General features: G+C 37.1%; 2 protein-coding genes across 2 annotated transcripts; one reads left to right on the forward strand and one right to left on the reverse strand.

Moving 5' to 3' along the window:
- Positions 1-1,031: 1,031 nt before the first annotated feature.
- Positions 1,032-18,030, reverse strand: LOC139140721 (DNA mismatch repair protein Mlh1-like). Its single transcript, XM_070710109.1, has 19 exons — positions 17,894-18,030; positions 15,367-15,544; positions 14,833-14,923; positions 14,266-14,364; positions 13,957-14,030; positions 13,630-13,702; positions 13,180-13,314; positions 12,160-12,248; positions 11,138-11,250; positions 10,489-10,582; positions 9,773-9,926; positions 8,769-9,193; positions 7,487-7,635; positions 7,152-7,260; positions 5,664-5,727; positions 4,594-4,758; positions 4,050-4,142; positions 3,375-3,491; positions 1,032-1,982 (listed from the first exon to the last, which is right to left on the reverse strand). Exons 2-19 carry the CDS (start codon positions 15,477-15,479, stop codon positions 1,785-1,787), a joined length of 2,355 nt encoding a protein of 784 aa, XP_070566210.1. The 5' UTR covers positions 15,480-15,544; positions 17,894-18,030; the 3' UTR covers positions 1,032-1,784.
- Positions 18,031-20,257: 2,227 nt separating this feature from the next.
- LOC139140720 (uncharacterized) lies at positions 20,258-25,513 on the forward strand. The gene is made up of 4 exons (XM_070710108.1): positions 20,258-20,355; positions 22,055-22,171; positions 22,832-22,970; positions 23,896-25,513. Exons 2-4 carry the CDS (start codon positions 22,105-22,107, stop codon positions 24,065-24,067), a joined length of 378 nt encoding a protein of 125 aa, XP_070566209.1. The 5' UTR covers positions 20,258-20,355; positions 22,055-22,104; the 3' UTR covers positions 24,068-25,513.
- Positions 25,514-26,612: the final 1,099 nt, after the last annotated feature.

The raw sequence follows: 26,612 nt of genomic DNA on the forward strand, positions 1-26,612 counted from the left end.
TTGAAAAAAATACTGAAGACAAAGAAAGGGAGAGGCAAGTATTACTTCATTGAGTGAAAAGGTAGTCTTGATAGTTTAATCCATAGGAACCTGAGGATAATGTCATTAGACTGACATAGGAACTTACATAGCACGCACTTAATACCTTTCAGGATGTCATCAGGAATTACATTAGGTACTTTGTAACCACTTTAATGGTCTCTAACAAAGCTACTTCTGTTATGAGTAAAATACCTAGTGCACATCTTCAAAAATTATAACACACCTCATAATTAGTCTGCGTTCTAATTCTACCATTGATTGTCACGTGGGATGCGTTCTTTTTGTGCTGATCCACTTAAACGACGTCATCGGGCATCATTTGTCGGAACTGTTGCCAGCCAGGCATCAGTTCTGAAAAATGATGCTCGCTGATTTTGAAAACATTTGCGCAAGCGTGAACAGGAATGTAAACAAAGATGTCGTCTGCGGCCACTACTTCTGAAGAACTGAATGCTCTGGTTTCCAACAAGGACTTGATATGGACGAAAATGATAATCAAAGGTGCATTGAACGTTTTGCAAAAGTACTGCGACGCTGTCGGGAAAAATCTCTTGCTGAACCACTCCAACATATCACATGACAAGTTTTGTGTATGGTACGTTTTTATGCAGGACTGCGGATGAGGTGTGTTATAAAACACATATTGACTTATGATGTATGCTGTTGCCCTCATTGCAAGTCAATAGTGTATATTTTTACCTAATGCTTTTCCTTCAAAAAGCTGTCTGTTTTCATAAATTTTAATATTTTGTGTTCTTCTAACGCATCTCCTGATGCTGTGTGTTTTAATGTATAAGTGGGTTCTTCTCCAAAATAAGACCCTTAGTAAAATATGGTTCATCTTGTGCTATTTCAGAGAGAACTTCTACCAGTCCTTTTATCGTTTGTCATGAACTAGTCATTACTATTTCAAATTCATTTTTGAAATAGTAATTACTATTCCAAATTAATGTTTCAAATTTACAAATTCGATGGAGCTCTCCTAGGTATATAATTTGTTCTTTGATTTATTGAATTTTTGATCCAATACAAAGTTAGTGTTTTGCAGTAAGACCATGCCATATTTTTAAATATAACACATATCTACACTTAACTTTTAAACTACTTGGTTTTGCCCCTTGTGATAATTGATGTCCTGCACTTTCAAACCATAAAATGAAATTGGTTTCATGAGTAAGTGCATAAAATGACAGTTTTGCTACTTTCTGGCTTGAAAAGTATTTTCCTGCTATTTCTAGACCAGCAAAACTGAAATGAAGTTATGCAGGAAGCCTGTCACTTTCTGAGAGTACAGTTTGGGGCATTATGAAATTATGACTCCTCAAAACAGCTATTCATAGTCTTCTGAAAAAGTGCTTTTTTGATGAAATCTGGAAACACAGAAAATGATGCAATTTCCCTTCTAGTGCTACAGTCTTCACTCTGTCAATTGTAGGAATATTTGATATCTTCCAATCGTCATGGGCTGTGAAAGTTTAGCCCCAAAAATAGGCTCTGGCATGAGTGATGATTAGATGTAAATTGGTAAACAGATATAAAGATCTTGATGAAGTTACTGATTTAATGAAACAAAATTTGTAAAAAAATGCATTTGATTATGCTCTATTTTTTTTGTCATGGCTTTCATTGGGTAAAACCCTGCCAGGCTTGTGTACATTCACATATACATGTCCACTGTGGAATCAAAGATGAACTACATAATGCAACTGGATACTGTCTCATTGCCCTATAAACCACACTGCCTAACATCTTTCAAAGACTTTGTAGAGATCTGGAAGATTGGCTATTTGAAGGATGCTAGCGTCTTCTGCAAAGTGACTCGGAGGATAAAGAACTGCTTTGAATGCTGGGTAAAGTACATGTTCTACTGTCCATTTCCAATCTGATTGGTGTGAGCTGACTGGTGATGATGATGGAGATAACTTGTCACTGTCTTCACTCTGAAAGATTCACAGTGGATTATTGTAAATATGAGATCAAATGAACTCCTTTGATTTGATGTTGAGAATGACAGAGATGATTTCATGGATTGGCCAGGGTATTCAATATATAGATAGTTGGACATTTGGATGGCTGTAAAGTTGGCTGTATGGTGATATTGATAACCAAGTTACAGTGGACTCTGCTGATTGGTATAGGAGATGGGAAACACTGAGTTAGGCATGTAATTACTTTCCAGGCGTACTATCCATGAAGATAGTTCTACAAAACAATTACGAATGGGTATATAAGCTTTGAGCTTGGGTGCAAACCCTATTTTGAGAGGAGATAGCTATCGTGCATCAACTTCTTCACCCCAGTTCCTTTTGTAGAGGTCCAGCTTTTACATAGAAAACAATGCGATTGGGTGAAACAATGGTGGTGAAAGAGTTAAACTGGAAAAAACTGAGGGCGCTATTTTCCATGTCTGTTCAAATGTTGATGGACTGCCCACATGTAGTTCATAACTACTAAAAGCTGACGTTGTTCTGGTACCACTCACATTGGTTTATGTTACTTAACCCTTTCACCACCATGGTTTGTCCCAAACCCATTGTAATCGATGGTGAGCGCAGACCTGTTTACAAGAAATTGGGGGTGAACAGGTTAATGTTCTGGGAGTCATTCAGCTCAAACCTAATATAGTAGAGTATGTGAAGTTAATTACAGGTCTTGAGTTGCATGAATTAAAGATTCACTCTGGTACAACTATGAAATGTTAATCTTTTCAACAGAACATCTTATGATGATAAAATATGGGATACATGATGAAGTATGATAAAGAATTGAACGAGCGCAGAGAATGAATGTAATAGCAGTAGTAATATGTGGTAACTTTATAAGAAACCACTGCATATGTGGAATGCACAACACTGAATTTGTGGATATTTTTGTGCGGGAGAGCTCTTCAAAATGTTTACAGAACAGTGTAAGTGGGTTTGATGTTGTTATCAACGATAAACTGTGCATGCTTACTGGATGATGTCAGAGGAATGACAGGCTTTGATAAGTAAAGCACTGAGAGAAAAGCTTGAAGCATTGGGAGAAAACATTCTGTCATTGAAATTAACTTGAAACCAAACTGGAAATACTAGCTGTACCTCTTGAAGTACTGACAGAAATATCATTTCCAAAACAAATGAATGAAAAAAGGGACATGCAGAATATATTTAGAAGAAATTCACTTTCTTTAACACAGCAAGTGTTCAGCTCTCTTCTTTCATAGAAACTAACAACGTACAATTAGATATTGTCATTCATAAATACGCTATACATTCGTTACCATATCACTAAATAATCTGATAGAGGACATGGTGATAACAGCTGTGCCAAGAATCAGAAATCTCACGTACCTGTGTATTTGACGTATCACTATCACCATTTGGTAACAGTTCCTTCTTAATTGTATAAAACTGACTACATTCCCGGCAAAAAGTTTCAAAACACAGCTTCTCCTTGTCCCAGTCAACCTAAATCACAGAAATGCAAATGATTTGTTGAATGAAAATGACTGAGAAATACTACAACTGAGATGCAATACAATGGCTAGAAGGAGAAAACACCTACTAGACTGGGTACACTTCACAAGTGTGATGTGATCAGATATTTCAGAATGACGACAGTATTTATCAATTTACATGGCAGAACTTCAGAGACACACTATGGCAACCACACTGATTGTACCATAACAGAGAAAGTGTCATTTGTGTTATTGGAACACTGTCCAGCTATGCAGACAGAAGTCAAGCCAAGCCTGTCTCCATTACAGCTCTACATGAATATGCAAGAAGAAATCCACACCACCAACTAATGGCAAGGTGATAGTGCACAATTCAGAAAGTCAGAAACATATCAGTTAAGTTTGGTTTGTAAGTCTACGTGCTGAAAGACAGCCAAGAAAAAGTTAACAGCACACAAAGATGACAAAACTCGAACTGTAATTTTCTAGTTAGTAACAACCAGGCAGTGGATTTATCATTCTCTAATCCCTGTGAGTGATAAAGTGTACTCAATATGCATGTACTTACCTCTGTAGCTAACCTTAGTATGAATAGAGGTAAGCCTTCCAGTGGAGGGATGTAATTGTCTAGCAGCAGTGGTAGGGTACACAGCTGACCATCCTGAGAAAGTGAAAAGACGTCACCAACACACAAATATGTAATCAGTAAGTAAAGTAGATTACTTACATAAATAAACAAATGACTAAATAAATAGATAAACGAATAAATATAGGGTACACAGCTGACCACCCTTTGTGAAAAGACAATGTATGCACACAAATATGTAATCAGTAAGTTGAGAAGATTAGCAAGATAAATAAACAAATAAATAAATATATAAATAAATATTTGGTACACAACTGACCATCTTCATAAGTGAAAAGATACAAACACACTAATATGTAATCAGTACATTAAATAGATTATTAAAATAATAAATAAATAAATAAATAAATAAATAAATAAGATTACTTTCTCTTAGGAATGGAAAGTGGTGATAATCAATATGCTAATTTGATACCACAAAATTCACTTTATAAAATATAAATATACTAAACTACATCTTGTTCACCTCATCAATTTCCATGGAAAAATAATCCTGTAACATTTCTGCTTTTGATTTCAAGAAATCAACGATGTACTGTGCTAACTCTTCTTTTGGACCGTCGCTCTCTTCCCATCCACTTTCACTTGATTCCAGCGCCATTATTGCTAGTTCATAGAGCGGTGCTGGACTCTGGAAATACATAATATGTCATGATTGGAACAGTCAAATCACTGAATATAAGCCATATGTCACAGTGTGTGTGTGATTCTCAGACAAAGTCCCTGCTTCAATCATTTTGAGTAACTCAAGGAACTACCTCACCAGTTCTTTTCCTCGTCACTCTCAACATATTTGCATGAAAATAATTATAAACTATCTTGGACATATCAAATCCTTTTTGAAAGCTTGGAATAAAAATTATGAAAAAAAGTTCAAATATTCTGTGATGCATTCAGTGAAATTTACGTAAATATTAATGAAAGTTTAAAGAGCTAGGTCATTTATCAGCATTGTCTACAAGTAAATCGATAAATATTTCAATGCAAATCAAAGGACTAAGATTACGTTAGGATCAAATGTCAACAAGGACTAATGCAAGAACCAGGGATTGAGGACTGCCCCTTTAAGGTTGAGAAGCAATGCAAAAATATCTGTACAACATTAACAGTTTCTCTTCATGTACTATCTGAGTACTCTGTATGATCAGTGATTCAGACTAAGATAATTTGGTGGTGATTTCTTTACTGTTGTCTTGGAAACAATGAAATAGATTTAAACAAAAGATACACATACTGCACATGTTGCCAATATTCATTTACATCATGAACAATTTACACAGATACTGTTGTAGGACGATGGCTAGGCAATTACACACAATGGATAACTTATCATCAGTAAGTACTGTCTAAATATCCCAAAGATCACACACTGACTTGGAAATCAATGATTGTCTGTCACAGACAGAAGTAATGGCAAACAAACTAAATATGAATGTTGGCTCTTGTATCAGCATAAATACCAAGAAAATAGCAAGAATACCGGGATTATTTGTTGATATCTAATAAACACAGAGAATGAAAATGTATTGTACTTACAGAGAGCCTAAGGATCCCAAAATTACCAAAGTCAAAAATCATTTGTTGGTAGAAAAACTCTTGGCTGAAAAGAAGAAAAGTAGGATGGTAAAAGTCTTATTAGCAGATGATGCTTACCTCTGTCATGTATTTAGAGCAATGCAAACATTAAGGTTTACAGGTATTATAAATACTGCACTTTGTGCAAGTGCTAAACTACCAACTGTGACAGCAGTGGTCATTCACTGTCAGGTTCCTTTGCTATGTTATCATTTATCCTTGACCACCAGACTTTGTACATTCCCACTTTTTTCAATAAGGCATGTAGACGGACATACAGGGAAATGGAGGTGAAAGATTTTCCTCATAAATATGAAATGTGTTTTACAGTGGAATTTGATTGAGTGTCCGTTTGCCTTGCAAAGCTCGACGAGTCTACATGTTGCTTATCATTAGAAAAGTAAACATTTGCAACAAATTCAGTCTTCGTCTTTGGTTGGTGTTAGATTACAGCGCGCGGCAAACGTTTCCCATACACTGTCTCGTCACGATCACTGCAGTCGTTTCAGCATGTCACTCACAACAAGCATAACACTGAACTACATGCACATCACCAGTTTCCTTTTAGGTGTTTACTTTTAAATTGGGAACGTTATGAAGAAACAAATAAATTATTTTCAAAAAAAAACTTTTCTTCTCCTCTCGATGTCAGCAATCACGACAACAGTTCCTTCAGCATAGTCTGTAGCATTGCCAGTGCAGTCTACTCTATCAACAAGTTTGACACGATACAACACTGAATATTGTACCAGAAAATGCTAAACACTCCTGCATGAAACTTTAATCCCGCTTTCTCTTTTGTCTCAGCTAAATGAAATTTTCTCAATTGACACTTCTCTGAGCTACAAAATAGACTTGAAGAAAAGTGTTGATTTTGCACATGCAAGTGCAATTCAATCAACACGGTACATTTTGTGCCATTGAATAACACACTCAGTGTTTCTGAAATAATTCAATGTATTTTGCCACTTAATTTCCCCGGACGACAACATACACGCCCAGCGTCAGTCCGGTTGATGTTGAGGACTTTCCTCGAGGAAAATATGCCAGTGAGTTTTATCTGAGTTGTATTTCCTAAATCAAAGTACACAAATAGCTGAAAGAAAACTTTGATGATGTAGGCCTACTATAGCTATAGTGCGGCGTCAAGCTTCTTGTGCATGAGTGGCATGCTGAAACGACTGTCATGATTGTAGACTAGACAGTGTATGGGAAACGTTCGCCGCGCGCGCTGTATAATCTAACATCAAAGACTCAATTTGTTGCAAAGTTTACTTTTCTAATGATAAGCAACATGTAGACTTGTCGAGCTCGGCAAGGCAAAACGGACACTCGATCAAATTCCACTGTATAAGTCCGAGAACTGTTCAGAGCTAACTTCTCAATTTTAAAGAAAGAGCATTTAGTTCCATAATAGACCAGGTTATAATTATTGAAGGTTTTACTCACCTGACTTTGGTTGTATTCACAAGATAGAGCTTCGTTTGATGTTGCATTAAAGCCAGATCTGGTCTGACACATCCAACAAATGTGTGGTTCTTGAACATCTCTCTGAGTCCTTGAAAACCAAGAGAATGACAAACGCAATGCACTTGAAACATAATGAAACTGACATGTAGGAAATGTAACATATCTTTAACTAATCATAATTCTTATCAGAATGTTTAAAAGTTATAGAGTATGCTTCCAGTCATAAATTAATTTATACCTTATGATACAGATACTGTATACAGATATTACAGATAATTATCGTACAGATACTGAATTATAAATATCATGTTTACCTTTATGCATTTGATCCTCAACTTCTTTCTGTAATGTAAGGATGCTAGTCAGTTTAATTTCTCTGCGATGAGGTTGTCTGACAGATGAGCTGGGTTTACTTGTTGAACTGCCTGTTACGTCTTCCTCTTTACGTTCAGGTGCGGACAACCTGAAAAAAATCACACCGTCATTTGCTGTTAAAAAAAGTTGTCAAGTGTTGGCCATCTGTATACACAGTGCAAAAGACATAGCCAGTCAGTCCTGTACACTGATAATTATCAACAGTGATTTGGTCAAATATTCGGAGAGCATTTAATGGGCACCTCTGCATTAGTGTATCATTAATCTTGATATCACTGCACATTCTGGAAGCGTTAAAGACCAGACAACACTGCTTGGTGTCTGACCTTTTACACTTGTGATGTCACTACATTAATTCATGCTCACATCGATTCAGTGTGGTAACACATTCACTCAAGACACCCAGTAGTACTGATATACTGATGGACAGACTTATAATATCAAAAGTTGAAGACCTCAACGACTGATGTACTGTGCCAGTACTCTTTAAAATGTTTCTGTTAAAGCTGGTGCTTTTGACAGCAGGCAGTACAAAAGTGTTCAATGTAAACCCATAAGAATGCGAGTGAAGACATAAATAGATATACCAGTATGTCCATGGCCATTTTAACAAAAGCTAAGTGTCTTATTTTTCCTGAAATTCACAGCTTGAGTATGTGTTTAATTGCATGCATTGAACATTACATTATGTACGATGAAATGAGATGTACATTAACACATGATGCCTAAATCACACATTTCAGACATTTATCATGATGACTCAGTAAGGACAAATACAGATGTATGGAGTGTTTATGATGGACTATTTCCAATGTTTTTATGATGTAGCCACCTTCTCAAATACATGAAACTGAACCTTTGTTCAGCTCAAGTAAGGCCAAAAAAAAGAGAAATGTTTCTGGTCAGCGAATGCGTCACTTGAACAACAGCGCGTCACCCTTTTTTTCTGTTTGTGGCCGGCGGCCGTGGCTCAGCTGACACCAACCCAAAATGGCTGAAGAGAAAGAGAAAATTCTTTGGGGGCATGATCAGTGACTGCATGAACAGTATATATGTGACTATATTGATAAACTATAAAACTGACCCTCCTCCCTCCCTTGAGGGAAAAAAAAAAAAAAAAAATGCGCGTCACCGCACCATTTTTTAAAGAAAGACCTGACCAGAAACATTTCTTTTTTTTGGGGGGGGCCTTACCACAAAACCTTTCACTTTGAAGAGTACCTTGATGATGCAGCAGCTGCATTATCTGTCTCCATGGCAACAATTTCATCATCACCTACGGCAGCGCCTGGAACCAACTCCCCACATCTCATCCCAGCACTTTCATCTGAAGCTGGATCAGCCACAAAGTCATCCTCTGCAGTTACTGACTCCTTACAAGTGCTTTTAAAAACAATGTTTGTCTCATTAGAGGAATGTCCATGCTCTGTGCTCTTTAGTGATGCACTTCCAGACGCTGCAGTCATTGAAGACGATGATGATGAACTTGCTTTACTAAGATAAACATCGAGCTTCTGTATCTTGTCGTCAGTCCTGACCATTTGATGAGCATAAGGTTTATCAGATGACGTACTACTACTGCTGCTGTCCTTGGTACTGGACTTGCTTACATCTGATGCCTTCACTGGAGGTCCTGGCAGCAAAGCCTACCAAAATATACAACAAAAAGGGCATCTCTCTACATGTAACTTATCACATATTCCATCTTCAAGGCTCAATGACACATGCTGTGAAAACGATTTGTTAGCTATGTTTCTAAGAGCCTTACTCTAAGATATTAAAATGTTTCACTGTAGCAAAAGAGTTGCTTTCAATTACAAAGGTGGCCACATGGGTATCGATAAAGCCTAGTTGGCGCTAGTAGAAATTTTGTATATGGGAAAAATACAATCTGTGGTGTGTTAAGTACTGCTGCAAGACATTTTGTCAGGACAACTATGGTTAAGATCAAGATACATGTAGAATGCAGCAAAGTCGGAGCCTGTGGGCAAATGTTGCTTGTGGAGGAACATTGTGATACATGACATTATTTCAGTCTTGACCATAGCGTGTCAATTGTAAACTTTCGTGTCATCACCAAAATATCACTGAATGTCTTCATAAGAACAGAATGATAGCTCAGATCATCTTGGTGTAAGTAGCGTGATGGCCACATTTGTCGCACTTGTCTGTTCATAGAATGCATGCATATGGACCTGTTTTTAATAATCAATTGGTAATATTACCTGTGTACAGAATGTCCTTGATGCATTTGATCCAAGCAGCTTTTTCTCCACACACTTTTGAATCTCTTCCAAAATGGCATCTTCATACAGGAAGTGTACTTCATGTTTTGTTGGGTGGACATTAACATCAACGTTTTGAGGAGCTATTTCAAGACTGTAATTCAAAGAGCAGAAGATGATGCACCACTGTCATGAGATTCACACAGATTCACATTTCCCACAGAAACGTTGTAAGATTCAAAGATACACGCAACTGTTCCAAGATTCTACATTTATTGTCATCAAAATTGCATATAGCAATGGCATCAGATTCAACACAGCACCATAATCAGATTCCAAAAGTTCTGAAGCTAGATTATATTTTCTTTGAAGATATGTTAGTACCGGTACGTGTTGTTACATTATTGCATACACTGATGATCTGCCCTCATTATGTCTGTGGCTGTGTAAATGTCTTCCGTGAATGATCCATACTCAAAACGGATCCGTATCAATAAATCACTTTCTAAGCAAACTCTTCTGAATGATCACTCCGAAGAACAACTTTACAATTTACAATAATCACTTATCCATTATTTTTTACAACAACTTCAAGTATATTTCTTGTATGAAGAAATGGATAATGTGATCATAACATTATTTCTGGATGGTTATCCTTTAGTTACAATTCAAAATCAAACATTTCTAACGGAGACCTGTGTTTAATATTCACTTACCTGAGATATAGAAATGGGTGTGTGTTCTTTGGTAGATATGCCGCATACACTGTTTCTATGGCTTTTCTCAATGATGATGAATCAACTAGACGATCTAAAACGATCAGAAATACCATAAAATGTAAAAGTATGATCAAATGTGAGACAGACTGTGATTAAAATATCAAAATTTTAGTGAAATTAGATCTCAAAATATCCATGAAACAATGTACACTAAGCCATGCCTGCAACTTTGAACATACCCACTGATACTATTTTGACCGTTTCCCTAATGTTGACGGACAAAGTCTGTGATGGTTTGTGAATACAGACAAAATCTGCAGTTTAAAAATCACCCTGATGTGTGTCAAAAACAAAGTGTGAAGAATATGGTGTATACAAGTAATTTTTTGTACGAGGATAACATGAACCATGGACATTTACAAATTGCCACTGAGGGCGCTATTTTACCAAGCTCAACATTTACACAACAAAACCTGGTCTTTCAAAAACCAGAACTTGTTCTCATGGATTTGTATATGTAGTATCGCACAAGCTGATCTTGTTCTCACACCAGTCAACAACGTGTTATTTTAGGAATATTTCGTTCAACACTTCCAAAGTCAGCGATGGAAATCAATTACAGGTCCTTCAGCCAGATTATACTTACGGTTGATAAAGAGTAAAAATATGCACTTTCTGACAGAGTAGTTGGCATTGGAAATCAGACCGCTCAGTTTGAATGAAAGTTTTGAACTTTCACAAGATATCTCCAGCAGCTCCCTGATATTGAGAGAAACAAATTGTTTTTAGAATACCATTCAAAATGTTCTTCTTTTATGAGAGAACTGCTTCTACATGTCCTTTACATGAATGGAATGGCATGGCAGACTGGATGACTACAAACTAACAACTGTGACTCCTTATAGTAGATACAACCTTGAAATTGAAGGATTTCGACTCTTTCTTAGAGTTTCCAAAAGAAACTATTAACTGCTTCTTTGAAAAAATATTGAAAATCAGGGTCACCATTCAAATTTTTGTATTAAAAAAACTAGTTTACCTAAAATTTACTAATGCAAAATGTCCACTATCCCTATGTTAACTGAACCGGGGAAAGGTAAAGGGAGGTGGTCGTCAGAACTCTACTCAAAGGTTGCCAGGGACCCCTACGACCGATGTAAATACTGTATCTAGGGTAGGTTGGCGATTGATGAAAGTTGAAAGATGCTTGTTAAAAATGAATATCGTAAAATTTATATGTTGCAGCTGTGTTAAAGTGATGCATGTAGATATCTTGCATGAAATACATTGTTTGTAAACAAGAAAGTCGCACATGCGCAGTTCCAACTCACCACCGTTTAAATTTACGTCTTCTCAAAAAAAAGACAGTAAAGCTTTCAAGAAGTTCACAAGCTGCTGAGCAGTGCCAGTGAAGTATTGTGAAAATTTGAGCTGAATATCCCTGACGCACATACAACCTTTAAGAAAATATAGCTTTAATATTTGGCAATATTTTCATTTTTATTTTTGTTCCAGAAAACAAGTACAGTTTTGTCTTCTTCTCTATAAAGTACACTAGGATACAATGGATTAGCCTGGTCAAAACTACATGTCATGTATGAACAATATGCAGTGATTGAAAACCACCTGTGATGTTTACTTCACTGATTCATAGATTGTCTTTCTTACTTTGCAACTGATGTCCCGTATATCGTTCTGATGTTATCGATTTTGCTTGCGTTTGGTGGTGTTCTCACATCAGCAACACTCTCCCCTTGCTGCCAAAAGCAACCATCAAGAGAAAATTCATTTGTTTAAGCCAACAACATGTGACACCATGAAGTTTTTACATACTAGTTTTCCCTCCACTACAGTCTATCGAAATATTGAAAAACAGTTTAAATGATATTGTAATTCCAAATCTAGTTTACTTTGCGACACACCTTTTTAGAAAATATCTGTTGTGATCTGTCAATTAACGGTTACATAAACAGTGATATTTTGACATGAAACATGGATAAACAATATCCATACTACTAGTTTCGATAGTCTATAGAAACTAAAAATTTCAATTCATTTTATTGTAGTGGAGTGTTATCCAATCAGACCTAAGTTAGAAAAGGTGTTACCTAGACAAAACTGAAAGAGCAGTACACATTCTGGCCTACATGAACAAAGATGACACAACCTTGTATAATTGACTGTTTTGGGGTGACTCAAGGGCCCTTTGGGAATTAAATGCATGTTTACCCTCATAGCAAGTCAATATATGTATAACAGGCGAGACCCAGAATTTGAATAGACCACAGTACACAGTGAATTATGTGCAGAAATGTACACAGAACTATTTTTTACTCCTTGTGCATGCATTTATCCGCATGTATTTGTCTATACCACTGTAATATGATTTCATCAGCATCCACACAGTCACTTTTCTTGTCAGAATCTGGCATTTTATTCCCAAGTAGGCCTATTGTATCCCTGTATTATACCAATAATGCAGATAACGGCCAGTTGCAGGTCAAATGACGGGGCAACATTTGCATGCAACTAGTTATAACATTTGTAAAACACATTAAAATGCTTATGTATGAACAAAAAGAGTGTCTTTGTATTTTTGCCACTCGTACAGTTTTTTTACATGACTGGTACATCACATTAGTGTATTTAACAATGAAATGTGTAACATCACCAAAAATCCTTTCTCACCTTTTTCAATGTAAACGCAGTACCAGCATTGTGTATGGCATATCTGCTGACAACTTCAGCAATTTTACTGTGTTCTTCACTGGCACTTTTCAGAGCTTTCCTCCGGGTGGCGATGTTGTAAAATAAATCTTCAACCTGCCAACAATGCAAACATAGACATAGTTTTTATTTCCCACGCTTTTATACAGCACTGACCTTTAACCTTTGCCCATAACTATGACTCTCAATTTGCTGCAGTCTCAGTGGCTCTTTGAGTACAGATGTCACAGATGTTTACCCCAAGTCATCTATCCTGCCATGACCTCTGAACCTTAGCCTGTGAATAAATGTAGAGTGACAGTCTATCTGCTTTCAACTGACTGTCTTCAATTTCTGTGCACTGCAAACTCTCTCTCTGGCAGTGTGACCCTGACCCTTCAACCTTGACCTGTACTCGGAGAATTTACTCACAACTATCTGAGTGCCTTTGTTTCCTGCACATGGTTTCACGGGTCCCTTCAGTTTGCCATCTGTATAGCTACCTCTGAAATAAAATGAGAAAGCAAATGAGTTTAAAATTCCTATAAGGAGAAAATTTTCTTCTCATATATTTAATTATCTACTGCTTCAATTCAAAATTTTAAAACTAAACACAAAAATTGACACAGTTTGGAGCCAGCAAAAGAGGAGAAAGAGAGGCAGAAAGGTGTGGACAAAGGAATCACTTCTTGAATCTGAATTTCCACTCCAATATTCTACTAATATTCACACTAAGACAGTACTAATTTCACAACTTACTTGAAGGCACACTTTGAATCAGCTGTTCTTGTTGTTATGGTAACATGGGCAACATGACTGATACTTGCTAAGGCCTATAAGACAAAAGTATCATTAGTTGTTATACTAGAATTCTGAATTATTCATGAGAATAACTTCAAACATAAATGATTTGAGTGTGACGATGATGCTTAAAAAAAACATAGTGGAAAGACCTCTCTCTAAAATCAGAAACCCAAAGTCAGATGTACTTTATGAACTTATTGGGGCAAAAACATTTTTTGAAGATTGTATGACTGTGATAAATATTTATAGTTTCAATAACCTTACCTCTCCTCTGAAACCATAGGTTGCTATATTTTGTAAATCTTCAAACTGCCTGAGTTTGCTTGTTGTAAACCTTTCACAAACTATTGTCATGTCTTCTTTCTGAAACCAAAAATCATAGCCATCATTACCATCATTAACATCATCATCATCATCATCATCATTGTAATCATCATCACCATCACCATCATGATCATGATCATGATTATCATCATCATTGTCACAAATGTAATATAACTCTGCTACACGCTAATATCAATGGTTAATGGACAATTGCAGAGATTGCAATTTGTTTCACAAACAGCCTAGTGATTCAGCTTTGCCATCCAGTACCACTATCAAATATCTCAGATATAAGCAGATAAACTTCTTTGGAAGATTTTGCAAATAGAAAGAAAATGAATAATTTGACATTCAAAGAACAAGTTGTAGTGCAGTGACAGGGTATTTGATTCTGAATCAACATCAGAATCTGTATTGATCAAAATGGCACCATCTTGTGGCATAATGATGAATAAAAGCAGTTCTGCTGGTATATTGCTCCATGTAATTTTGCAGTAACTTACTTACTCTTATTCCAGTACCATTGTCTTGTATTTGTATCAGCTTTAACCCACCAGATTTCACTGTTACTTGAATACTTGTTGATTTTGCATCCAAGCTGTGAAATAAATTTTAGAACATAACCTTGAGTCTTCATAAGGTGTGATAATCTCAATTGGCAACTTGTCATGAAGACTCTTTTATGTGTGGCAGGCAACTCGCACGAACACGTATGTATATGCACTGCCAGAACATTCCCCATTTTAACATACATTAAAATTCAGAATGAAGTTGGTTGCAATTTGCGTGCAGTGAAAAATTTTCAGAGGCCATTTGAAACTTTGAAGACAAGTGCAATTATACATGCATATTTGCTTGGTGCAAACCTTAAATTCTCAAAAATCTGTTAAGTAAGTGAAAAATGACCCAAAATTAACCATCAATTAAATGTAAAATCAACTTTAAATGTCTATTGGTATTTTAATGTCATCTCAATCTTGATATTTATGTCATCTCAATCAAGTGAGAAGGCTATTGTGCCTCATGACAGACTTCACTCACCAGTTTTCCATCATTTCCTTGATAGCATTAGCAGGTCGCTGAATCACTTCTCCTGCAGCTATTCTGTTGACGACCGTCTCGTCTAATCGCTTTATTACAGATGCTTCTGCCATAATTCTGTAGTTTGCACTGCAATGTCACTGACACAGGTTTGACTTTCAATATTCTACTCTGTATTCTGTGGATGAGAAAATAATAAACATCTATTACCTGGTCATGAGGGCTGCAGTGCCTGTTTATCACCCCGAGGGGCTGTGTGTTACCCAGAAACACATCGCAATTCCCCGAGGACCGTTGGTTGTAGCGATGTGTTTTCTTGTAACACACAGCCACGAGGGGTAATAAACGGGTGCTATAACTTACTAAAGACCAGATTATAGGTGTTTTATAACAAACCACACGCTCATCTTGTATATATCATGTTATAGTTTTTAATGTTTTTATATTATGGTCGTAACAATCCATTGTGACAAGTTTACTTGGCAATATTTCCACAGCTATTACAGTAGCACATGATACCAATTTCTTCCAAAATATATTCTAGGCATGCCTAGCAACATCCTTGGTTGCACTTGAATCTTTTTCAACAATGAGCTGTTCAAGTTCCTACGCTGTTGAAATGGAAAATCTGTTTTAGAGAGAGGCTTGTCGCTCATCCCGGGTGCACATCACATTCTAGTTACCCGCCATTGTTTGAAAGCTGCAGACGACACTCCGGTCACATGACCAGGCACTTTTCCAAATTTGGTCAAAACTATTTCCCTAAAGAAATAGTTTTTCAAAAAATACCTCCTGACGTTACTGACGTTAAGAGCTCTATTTTTGTACAGCCATGCTGTAATCATTACTGATTGCGAAGAGACATGCTGCATGCCTGTGAATGCGATTCAGAAAATCATGCTTGACTGAGAGAGGAGATACCATTTTTTTAATTTTCCACTGATTGTGTCCTCAGCTATACAGAATAAAGTGATGGAAAGTAGAGAGATGAGTTGCACCTGTCTTATGAGACAAAAGGATACTGATTTTTTCCAATCAGAAAAGACAAAAAAGATTTACATGCTTTTTTTGAGAATGACCCCTTCAGTTGGTCATAAATTGCTTCCCAAAAGTGTGACATTTGTAGTACCTGCAGAACGTGACTTTTATGGTTATTTAACGGATTCTTTGAAATTAAGACTACAATATTTAAACATAATTTTAATAAATATAATTAAACGATTATCTTGAGACTTCAAATTATTGCTTTTATGCTGAACTAAAAAAGTTTATGAAAACAAACACCGTTGGTACAACAAATCAAACATGATTGTGTGTAATTTATTGTACTGTGGAGAGCGGACCAGTACATGTGACATTGAAGTTGTACCACCACAATGACGTATGCAACACGATTTCTACATTGTTAAAGATTTGGGCAGGCCAAGCAGAAACGTCTGGCATCCAATAACAGAGTTGTCATGTACCTCGAATGAAAGACAAATTTCGAAACTTCTATTTTTCTATTGAGGCAGAAGAAGTCTCCGCCTTGTCTGTCGTACACCGTGGTCCTTACGACCTTACTAATACCATGGAGGTAGCAGAGACTCTCTGCTACCCTAATACTATCTCCCCACCCCATCCCAGCACAGGGTCCGTGCATAGCTGTGGTGTTTTCAGACGGGATTCCTGCCTTTTTGACTTTTTAAGTCAAAACCAGCCCGTAAAAGGCAGGAATCCTGTCTGAAAACACCACAGCTATGGCTCCACAGCTAGTGAGAAAATAGCCAGCAGATACTTGGGAAAGTTGTCGGCTACGGAACTGCACTGCGGCTAGCTGCAAAATTGTAGCTCTACGGTGAGGCGGTCGGTGAGTTTGGGTTTAGCGACCTCGCTCACCAGTAGAGCTACAATGCCGAAGGCCCTGTAGCATACAAAATAAGCGCGCCACACATGGCGCGGCATTTTCATGTAAAATCCCACATATTTACTGCATTTGGTCGTACCGATTTATCACTACTGAAGACTAAACACTATACTACACTAACCTTGTCGTTTATGGGATTTGGTATAAGCACAGACACGTCGATCGCGTTCCATAAAACATTGAGCGTATTTCTGGGAGCTGCCATTACCGGAAGTGGAAATGGCGGCTCCAAGAAATGTTTTTGGAACGCGATCGACGTATTTGAACAAATACCAAACCCCATACACGACAAGGTTAGTGTAGTATAGTGTTTAATCTTCAGTAGTGATAAATCAGTATAACCAAATGCAGTAAATATATGGGATTTTACATCAAAATGCCGTGCCATGTGCAGCGTGCTTATTTTGTATGCTTCAGGGCCTTCGGCATTGTAGCTCTACTGGTGAGCGAGGTCGCAAAAAACCCAAATCACCGACCGCCTCACCGTAGAGCTACAATTTTGCAGCTACACTGCGGCAATCTTCTGACTGAGCGCCTGGCCCCATCGGTCCTCCCCCGTCCGACAACCTTTTAAATTCAATGCGACGGCTCAACATATCATGGCATGTGCACGCTGATTACCTTAGAATGCAGCTACGCATCAAATCCTGTCGAATGCACCGTGTAGCGGCGAAGAGTAGTATACTCTGACTTTGATGCCAAGCAACACGTTAGCCTGGCCCGTTTCAAAACATCCGCCATGTTTAGAGCACGCGTTTCACGTGTCTCGCTTCGTCGGTGGTGGCGCCAGCACGTAGACTTACATGTGAGCGGGGCTGGCTGACTGCTCCACTGAGCCGTATTGAAAATACCGAAGGAGGTCAAAAACATGATGCAACTATTTGTCTTTGTCGATGAATACTTCGTATAATATTTGAAAGATAGTGAACGAACAATTATGACACTTGTAATTCCTTGTTTTCCATTCTTTCAAAGTGTCCGTTTTAAGAACATTCCTATCCAAGTCTATCTATCTATCTATCTATCTATCTATCTATCTATCTATCTATCTATCTATCTATCTGTCTGTCTGTCTGTCTGTCTGTCCAGCAAACTTGTATAGCGCCAAGTGTCCAAAGTTAAACAATGCTCAGTGGCGCTTAGAGTTATAAATGAAAATGCTCTCTGGAAGATGCAAGCTTTTAAGCATGCATGTTTTGAAATGTTGACATTATGAGAGGTTTAATGTCCAGGGGCAAAGAGTTCCAAAGCAAGGAGCTGCTGCTGAGAAGGAGCGGTGACCATAGGTAGTCAGATTCCATCTGGGTGTGTGCAGAAGACATGATGAGCGAAGAACTCGTGTCGTTATGAAGCACAAGGTGTCAATTAAATTCCTGAGATGTTGTGGGGCTTGTCCATTCGGGGTTTTGTAGGTAATGAACAAAAGTTTGTGTAGAATTCGATGATGTACTGGAAGCCAATGAAGCTGTATAAGTATAGGGGTATAGAATGTGGTCCGATTTCTTGGTCTTTCCTCTAGTATGTACATTTATTTTCGTTCGCTTCACATACAGTTATGTAGACTAGACGTTTAACGTTGATGACAGGCATATCTGTTTTATTTGTTTTTTTAAAGTTTAGTAAAGTTTTATTTGTGCATAATTTAGCATGCGTTTCAGAAAAAAAGAAGGAAAAGGGGAAAAAAACCAGATCAATCGTCCCCGACCTCACGAATAGTTACTACGGCGTTTGTCCAGCTTTGACGATACCACGTATTGAATTTAGCAAGAATCAGTTTATACCCGGCTCACTGAGAACATACTTGCATCGACGAAGAAGTAAGAAATCACAATTTGGACTATTATATTTACTCTATCAATTCCATTTGGGCATCCACGCTGGTGGTGGGCTTCCCATAAAACGGCTGAACACGTACGTGTACATGACACAATGGTATAAACACAGGGTACCCAGACATCTGGTTGTTGTTTGTATTGTTGTTTATACTTATTAGGCCAGCGCCAAGTCATGTTTTTGTTGACCAATACTATTCAACGAACAGATCAACGCACAACCACGCGAGCAGCTAGCAGTATACCTTCGAGCATTGCTCCCCTCTAAGCTAAGTTAGACGCTTCTCCACTCAAGGTCTATCAGGCACTGCTTTCCCCTCCCCCTACGTATTGTCACGTACCCACTGTCAAACATCTTCTCCCCGCCCGCTGAAAATAATGAAACTTCTTCTCCGCCAACAGTAAATATCGATGTTTTTTTCCCCCGCCCGCTGAAAAACGGCGCACGAACAGCTTTAGTTGGCGGCATCTGTGACTAGCACCCCCGGGAAAGCACCAGGGCCTACCGAGGTTAAGCCTTTGCCTCACACTTTCAATCGACTTTCGATCGACCATCCAAGCAACACTGCACCCACCTGTGGTGATCGTCAGGGGACTCTGAGATCGATATCAGTTCACTTCACAATCACAGGCATGAAAATACTAGAAACGCATACGGTACACGAGTAGTACTGTACATGACCAGTCAGCAAGGGTTAGAAAATAGCCTACCTTTGTGAAAAATGCTAAGATTACGGAGTAATCGTCATTGGATAATAATACATTTAGTCTCAGAACATCAGCAGTAGTCGTATGAAAGCCGACAAGCGAAGAGATATGCCGTTATTTTACGTTTACATTACCAACCATATATGCGTTCCACTACTGTATTTGTTTAGGCCCTATATATTGCATAATTTATTTCATATTTTGTTTTCTGCTCGTTTCGTCATTAACGTGTTTGGTACGGTCCAGTTCAGTCATGATTATACTATATAGGCCTATAACAAGTAAATTATATTCTAGTAAATGCAAAATAACTGGCGTGATTGGCTTGAGTACGTTCTGAATACTAATTTATGTAGCTTTTAATGCAAATAAACAACTATTATGATTGGATCAGAGTCAGACTGTCTGCATGTGTGACGTATGGATTACTTTGTTGACCTTTGAACCGCAGATCGTCATGTGACTGAGTTCATTTGAGGTAACTTTTGCTTTTCACACGACCAAGTAACAACCAACTCTCTGAAGTGGGAACTGATGAATCAGGTCAGGCTTTTATTTTCTCTTAGCTGTCAGATTTCCAGGTTCATGATAGATCATCAAAACGTGGGCGTTTATAGGTCTTGATCGTCTGCTCCAACTTGAAGTTGTCTGAGCGTTGCGCGTTGCCGTTGGCGCGCGGTGGGTGCACGGATTTGTGACAGTGAGTGATGACAATGATCTGATCATATATTAGATGTAGCAGCGCCTATAGCCTATGTCGATCGCTTACGTCTCTATGCGCATCCATCCCACCATCCCAGAAAGTCTCAGTCTTCAAATAGTGTTGGCAAATTTGCACAGAGCATGTGAAATCCATAAAATCCACGACAAGTTTTTGTTGTATATAATGTCACTATAAACAAGTACATGGCAAGGTCGCACTGATAGCAGAGATCTTCACTGATTTATCATTTTGCGTGTGTGAACCGACCTCAATGATTGTACCACACATGTCCCTGACCTAGAATTCAGTTACAACGATGTCCCTCAACGCGGTTCATGGCCAGCAAGAAGCCGGGCACCGTCGGCGCGCCGGAATCTATCAAGGATCCGTCTTAGGGAGCAAAACACTGCAAAGGATTTTTTTTACAAACAACTAACTTGTTGTTGTTGTTGACTTTATCACCAAACTGTTTACAACTTCATCAAATGACTGGCTGTTTTGCTAGTCATTTCGCCATATGAGTGGCCTCAGACTTATGACTCTCTATACTGACATAACGTAAAAGTTTGCTTAAAGGAAAATAAGAATCAGACTTCATTTTTCAACGTTGCTAAATTTTATGAGGCGACTTACTTATGTTAGAATGCCAATCATCTACCAGTAGATTATATTCGAGTTTCAAAATTTGAACACAGAATATTAAAATCAATGTTATATTCAAATTGTATAAATTCGCAGAGAAAAAGTGTGCCACAGTAAATTGGACCGTAAATTTTTGTCCAGTGTAACATTTTTTTCACTTAAGGTAGTGTTGCATTTTACCAGTACACCTTGTTTCAAAGCAATATTTCTTCTCAAAGATGACATGAAAACTCCCTCATAATATATATTTTCTAAAAGCAGAATCTAAAGTAGGGAATCTAAAGTTTAGAATGGTGACAATAGTTTACTCGAAGGATGAAGGGGTACATATTTGGGGAAGAAAACCTCAATTTTGGCATTAGTGATAAAAATTAAGTTAAAGAATTGATACTTAATATGAAATTTAATATCTCATTTGAAAGTATAGTATATGTAGTAAGAAAGACAATTTTGTTCAGCATTTACACCTATTCTCAGTCTTAAATGGCAGGGGTTGAAAGACAGAAATTCAAAAAAAGTGACTGAAATCATGATAAAGTAGAATTGAAATGACTCTTATTCAAAATGTATGAACTTTATTGACAAACCAAATTGCAGTTTTGTTATATATTATTTGGAGTTAATATTTTTTTTTATATGTCCTGTGACTTGAGAATTGAATGAATCTTTGCGAAAAAGTGATTTGGAGCAAAATATGTTGCGTTATGTGCAACATCACCTCAAGTCAAATGCCAAATGCATTCATATGTACTCCACACATTCATAAATATCATTTTCAAACAGTGATAGTAACTAAAGTTTGTAATGGTGAAAGATATGGAAATTTGGGTAGACTGTAAATAAAAAAATAATATTTGGATTGTTCCCTTTCTATTTTTGTATTATTTGTACGTACAGATGGGATGTAGATTGCAAATGACATTGACAGTGGGACAGAGTCATTCACTATGGATTTGTCTCATTCAGAGACACCGGCCTGGATCACACTTGTCTGCGGACTGTCTCTTGTCAAAGGTAGGAATTAGTCTGCTTTTCATTACAGAGGGCAGTACACCATTCTCTCCTTTATAATTCACAATGTACTCAGAGTATACCATTCCTGTAAGGAATGTTGCTATTTTCTATGGATTATAACCAATTTAAATAGACATATCAGCAAAGAATGCCGAAGGGAAGGTGCTCCCATTGGAAGGCACACACATATCACTGTTTTGGACCCATTTTTCACCTCATGTAGACTTGTGACACAGGAACCTTCGATGAAAATGTAGACTTTTCACACCTGCTCTGGCGTTTGGTTCCGTATGATTTATTTTGACCCAGTATTCTATAGTAAAGTTGGAATTTCGACGGAAAGTACTTAGCCAAAATACACTTTCGATCCCTCCCTGAGAGTTTCTTCGATGTAGAACATGCCCACGGTACACCTGTACTGAATGCAGAGCCAAGTGCTTCCTAAAGGGTGTAGATTAGAGGCCTGTTTCAATACATACCATATTAAACTAGAGTTTATGCAAATTTCAGGTTGACATGTATTTATCAGATCAAATATATAAACCCTAAAATATAAACGTCTATGGTGAAAATAATATAAAAAAAATATAAAATAATAAAATAATATAAAGATAAAATAATATAAAAATCTATGTATTAATTTCTCTATTGTGTGCACAGGTGTTTTGAGTGAAAGCTGTTCTAAAGAATATCCATTCCCATCTTGTCCAAGACCAGATATCGATGAGGAGGAAGCAACAGAGTGTTGTCATGGTCCAGAAGATGGTTACACTTGCTGTGTTCCACGGCATCCTAATGAGTAAATATGTCATTGTTTCTTAGTCCAAATAATCCAACAGAAATATGACAAACTAAGAGAAACTTGATTAATTGAGTAAAAGGAATAAAAACCCAACTGCGATGTGCTTTTCTTTCAAGTGAGTCAATACAAAGAGAAAAGTACTCTGAGCTACTAGGTTTGGTCTGTGTAATAACCGCAGACAGAATGGCAGGCTTCACAGAAAAAGAAACTTTCTTAACCCTTTGCACCCTGACCCCCTGGTACTCTATGACTGCATCGGACATTTCTACCGAGCCGGGTTCAAAGGGTTAAGATACATGGTAACCTGCTAGTGTCTGATAATGCAAAGGACAACGTGATCCTGGCTAAATTCCCTTGTCCTCAGAGTGTCAGCTATTTTTTATGGCTGTGATAGACTCAGCACACTCTGGTCAGTGGCTGTATAGGATTACAAAGTCAGTAAGCCTCATGTGAAAAATTGATGATCCTTCACTTTCGCTTGTAGATCTGAAACTTTAACCGTCATGCAGAAACATTTTTGAACCTACTGATTTGTACAAAGAATTGTCCCTACACTTTGATGTCCATAACCCTAAGTGTCTGGCAGGATAGACTGTCCCTCCCTCTCCTCAAAGTTTGAAGAATCTCATCCAACATTGAAACTGATAGTTGGATAAGCTCAGGACTAGATTATTCGACAAAATCTAAGGTATTTAGATTTTTAACACAGCTGACTAAAGCAATCAAAGTTTGGTAGCATTGTAATATATATATCCAATATTGAATGCCACGAAAATTTGTCAGTGTATGAAAAAATTTTCATGTATTTCTCACAATTTCACAAAAATTTCAAAATTTGAAGAGAACGCACACAAGTAATTGCAAAACAGCATAAGCAGCTGCTATATAAAGTTCACAAAAATTTGTCTCTCTTTTCAACTAGGATTGGTTTGATTCTGCTGTACATATGGTTAGCCATCATGGTGGTGTCACTAATGTCCATGACAGTCTATTGTCTCTGTTACTGGTTTCACAAGCTGTATGAGCTTTGTGCCGATAGAGGCAGCCAAGAAGAACGCCATTCATTGGTTGATTCTGGTGTATATGTTTCCTGATGGAGAGGTCAGATGTATCCCATGATGCATTTTATTTGTTTTAGAGTGATAAGGTGTTTTTTGTTACAGTTTCAGTGAGGAATTCAAACTGTACAGGTACACTCATATACCTAATACAGTTGGTTATCACATATTTATTTGGTGAAATTCTACTGGTGCTTTGATCATTTTACAGATAAAAATTAATTGTAGTGACAGAGATGTTATGTAGCAGTTAGAGAGACCAGCTTAATTAACTTCCATCTTGTGACATTATTTTATTAACCTGTTTAGTTCTCTAAATTATTTGTTGATAGGGACTGGCTGATAGAGTTCTGCCGATCCACTCTGTCCCTGTTTATGAGAAACATGATACTTTGATCTTAAACTCTTGTGACAAAATTACTGGTATTTCAATTATGGCACTAACATTATGTTATCGTACTGTTTTCTCTGTAACTCCAGTGCATTCCACTGGGTGTATATTACATTTGCAACCCAATTGACTCATTGAAGAATTCTTCTATTATGCAGCTTGAACAAAATTACTCTTTCAGTACAGTTCTAAGAACAAGTATTTTAAACCCAAAGGAATCGTGTTTCTTTTGTAACATATGTTACTGTTAAATTGTAAAGTTACAATTTATGATTTCATATAGTTCTATATGAAATCATAAATTGACTACTCCAAATGATGTACTCCATCCTTACTTGCGAATTTCTGAGATTTTATTTGTTTAAAGACTTATTTTTTATACAAACGATATGAACAGAATGCTTACATACAACAAAGTCAATATTTTTTCAAAATTTCTATTGTAAAGCATATTTATGTGAATTATTGTATCTTATTTACTTGTCAAACTTCAGAAACGCACAGCTTTAGTTTAATGGACAGATGTTTGAACAGGATTATTATTCAAAACACTGGTCATTGTGAGAGGCGAGTGTATATTATTGTGGCTCTTTTTGCCAATTGTCAGCATGCTAATGGAACGTTTACGCACAAACACCTTCAAAATTATGCATTTGTCTACATCAATAATATATTTTCTCCATTTTTAAGATATGAAACACTGGCAATACAAGTTGAACCCTAGGTACAACTTCTCTTTTGTTAATAAAATATCATTTACAGAAGTGGATCGATTGACAGTGATCAGGGGCGTTACTAATTCCCTGTACCACAGTCTCTCCATATACTATGCCTGTACATAGGTCTCACCATCCTATTAACCCTTTGAGCCAAAGTCAATTTCTGTTGCCCTTACAAAAATATACCTCAGTCAATTTTTGTCAAATTTTTGCCAAAATTTTGATAAAAATAGCGTCAATGACACTGTAGCTCCCATCCTGGACTATTTAGTGTTTGTTCTCTGGTCAGATATTTGAACATGTGTGAAAGGGATAAAGTGCATGAAGTGAAAATACTTAAATGTAATGTACTGGAGACAGTGAAATATGTTTAATGTATTTATTCAGAATATAAAATGGAAAAATACAGAATTAGATATATCGAATACTGTGATACAACCATTAACTCAACAAGTCATTACAATGACATAGTCCCCACTTGTAATAGGAGTATTAGTCTTGATGGGGCAGGAAAATGTGGTCATTAAGAAGTATCACTGGAGTGTATATGTTGAGATCTATGGGCACATAGGTCTATGTCGTTGTTCCCAATTTGAAACACATGAGGCATGTCTAAATTATGGTTCTAAATCGGGAAAAAAGATCAGACCTCTAGCAGTATTGGCCAGCCAAGAAATACATATGCGCATTATAAATGAGGTACAAGATGTGACATCTTAAGGTCTAATATCCTATCAGAATTGGAGGGTATAGAACTTGTGGTTACTGAAATATGCATATATATGAATAATCAAGGTCAAAGGTCATCGAGGTCACATGACATTTTGAAAAAAAAATTATATTGCTAATTAATCCCTATATGCCGAAAAATCAGATCTCTAGCTCTATTCGCTTGCCCAGAATTAGATGTGTACATAATTAATAAGGTAAAGCGTGTGTTGTCATAAGGTCTCCCATCCTACTAAATACAAAGGACATAGCACTTGTGGTTACTTATTTATTGACATAAACATATATTTTAGGTAAAAGGTCATCGAGGTCACATGATATTTGGTCAAAAAAATTTCTCTCCTATAGTTATCCCTATATACCAAAAATCAGACATCCAGCTCTATTGGCTTGCTCAGAATGAGATATGTGCATAATTATTGAGGTACAGTATGTGGTGTCATAAGGTGTCCAATCATACCAAATATGAAGGGTGAAGCACTTGTGGTTACCGAGTTATGGAAAAATATGTATATTTGAGGTCAAAGGTCACAGAGGTCATGTGACATTTTGTCAAAAAAATTGTATTGCTAAGTTATCCCTATATACCAAAAATCAGACCTCTAGCTCTATTGGCTCGCTCAAAATTAGATATGCACATAATTAATGAGGTACAATATGTGGCGTCATAAGGTGTCCCATTATACCATACATGAAGGCTGTAGCACTTGTGGTTACTGAGTTATGGACAAATATGTATATT

This window comes from Ptychodera flava, chromosome 9 (genome assembly GCF_041260155.1).
Source record: "Ptychodera flava strain L36383 chromosome 9, AS_Pfla_20210202, whole genome shotgun sequence".
Classification (NCBI taxonomy): Eukaryota; Metazoa; Hemichordata; class Enteropneusta; family Ptychoderidae; genus Ptychodera; species Ptychodera flava.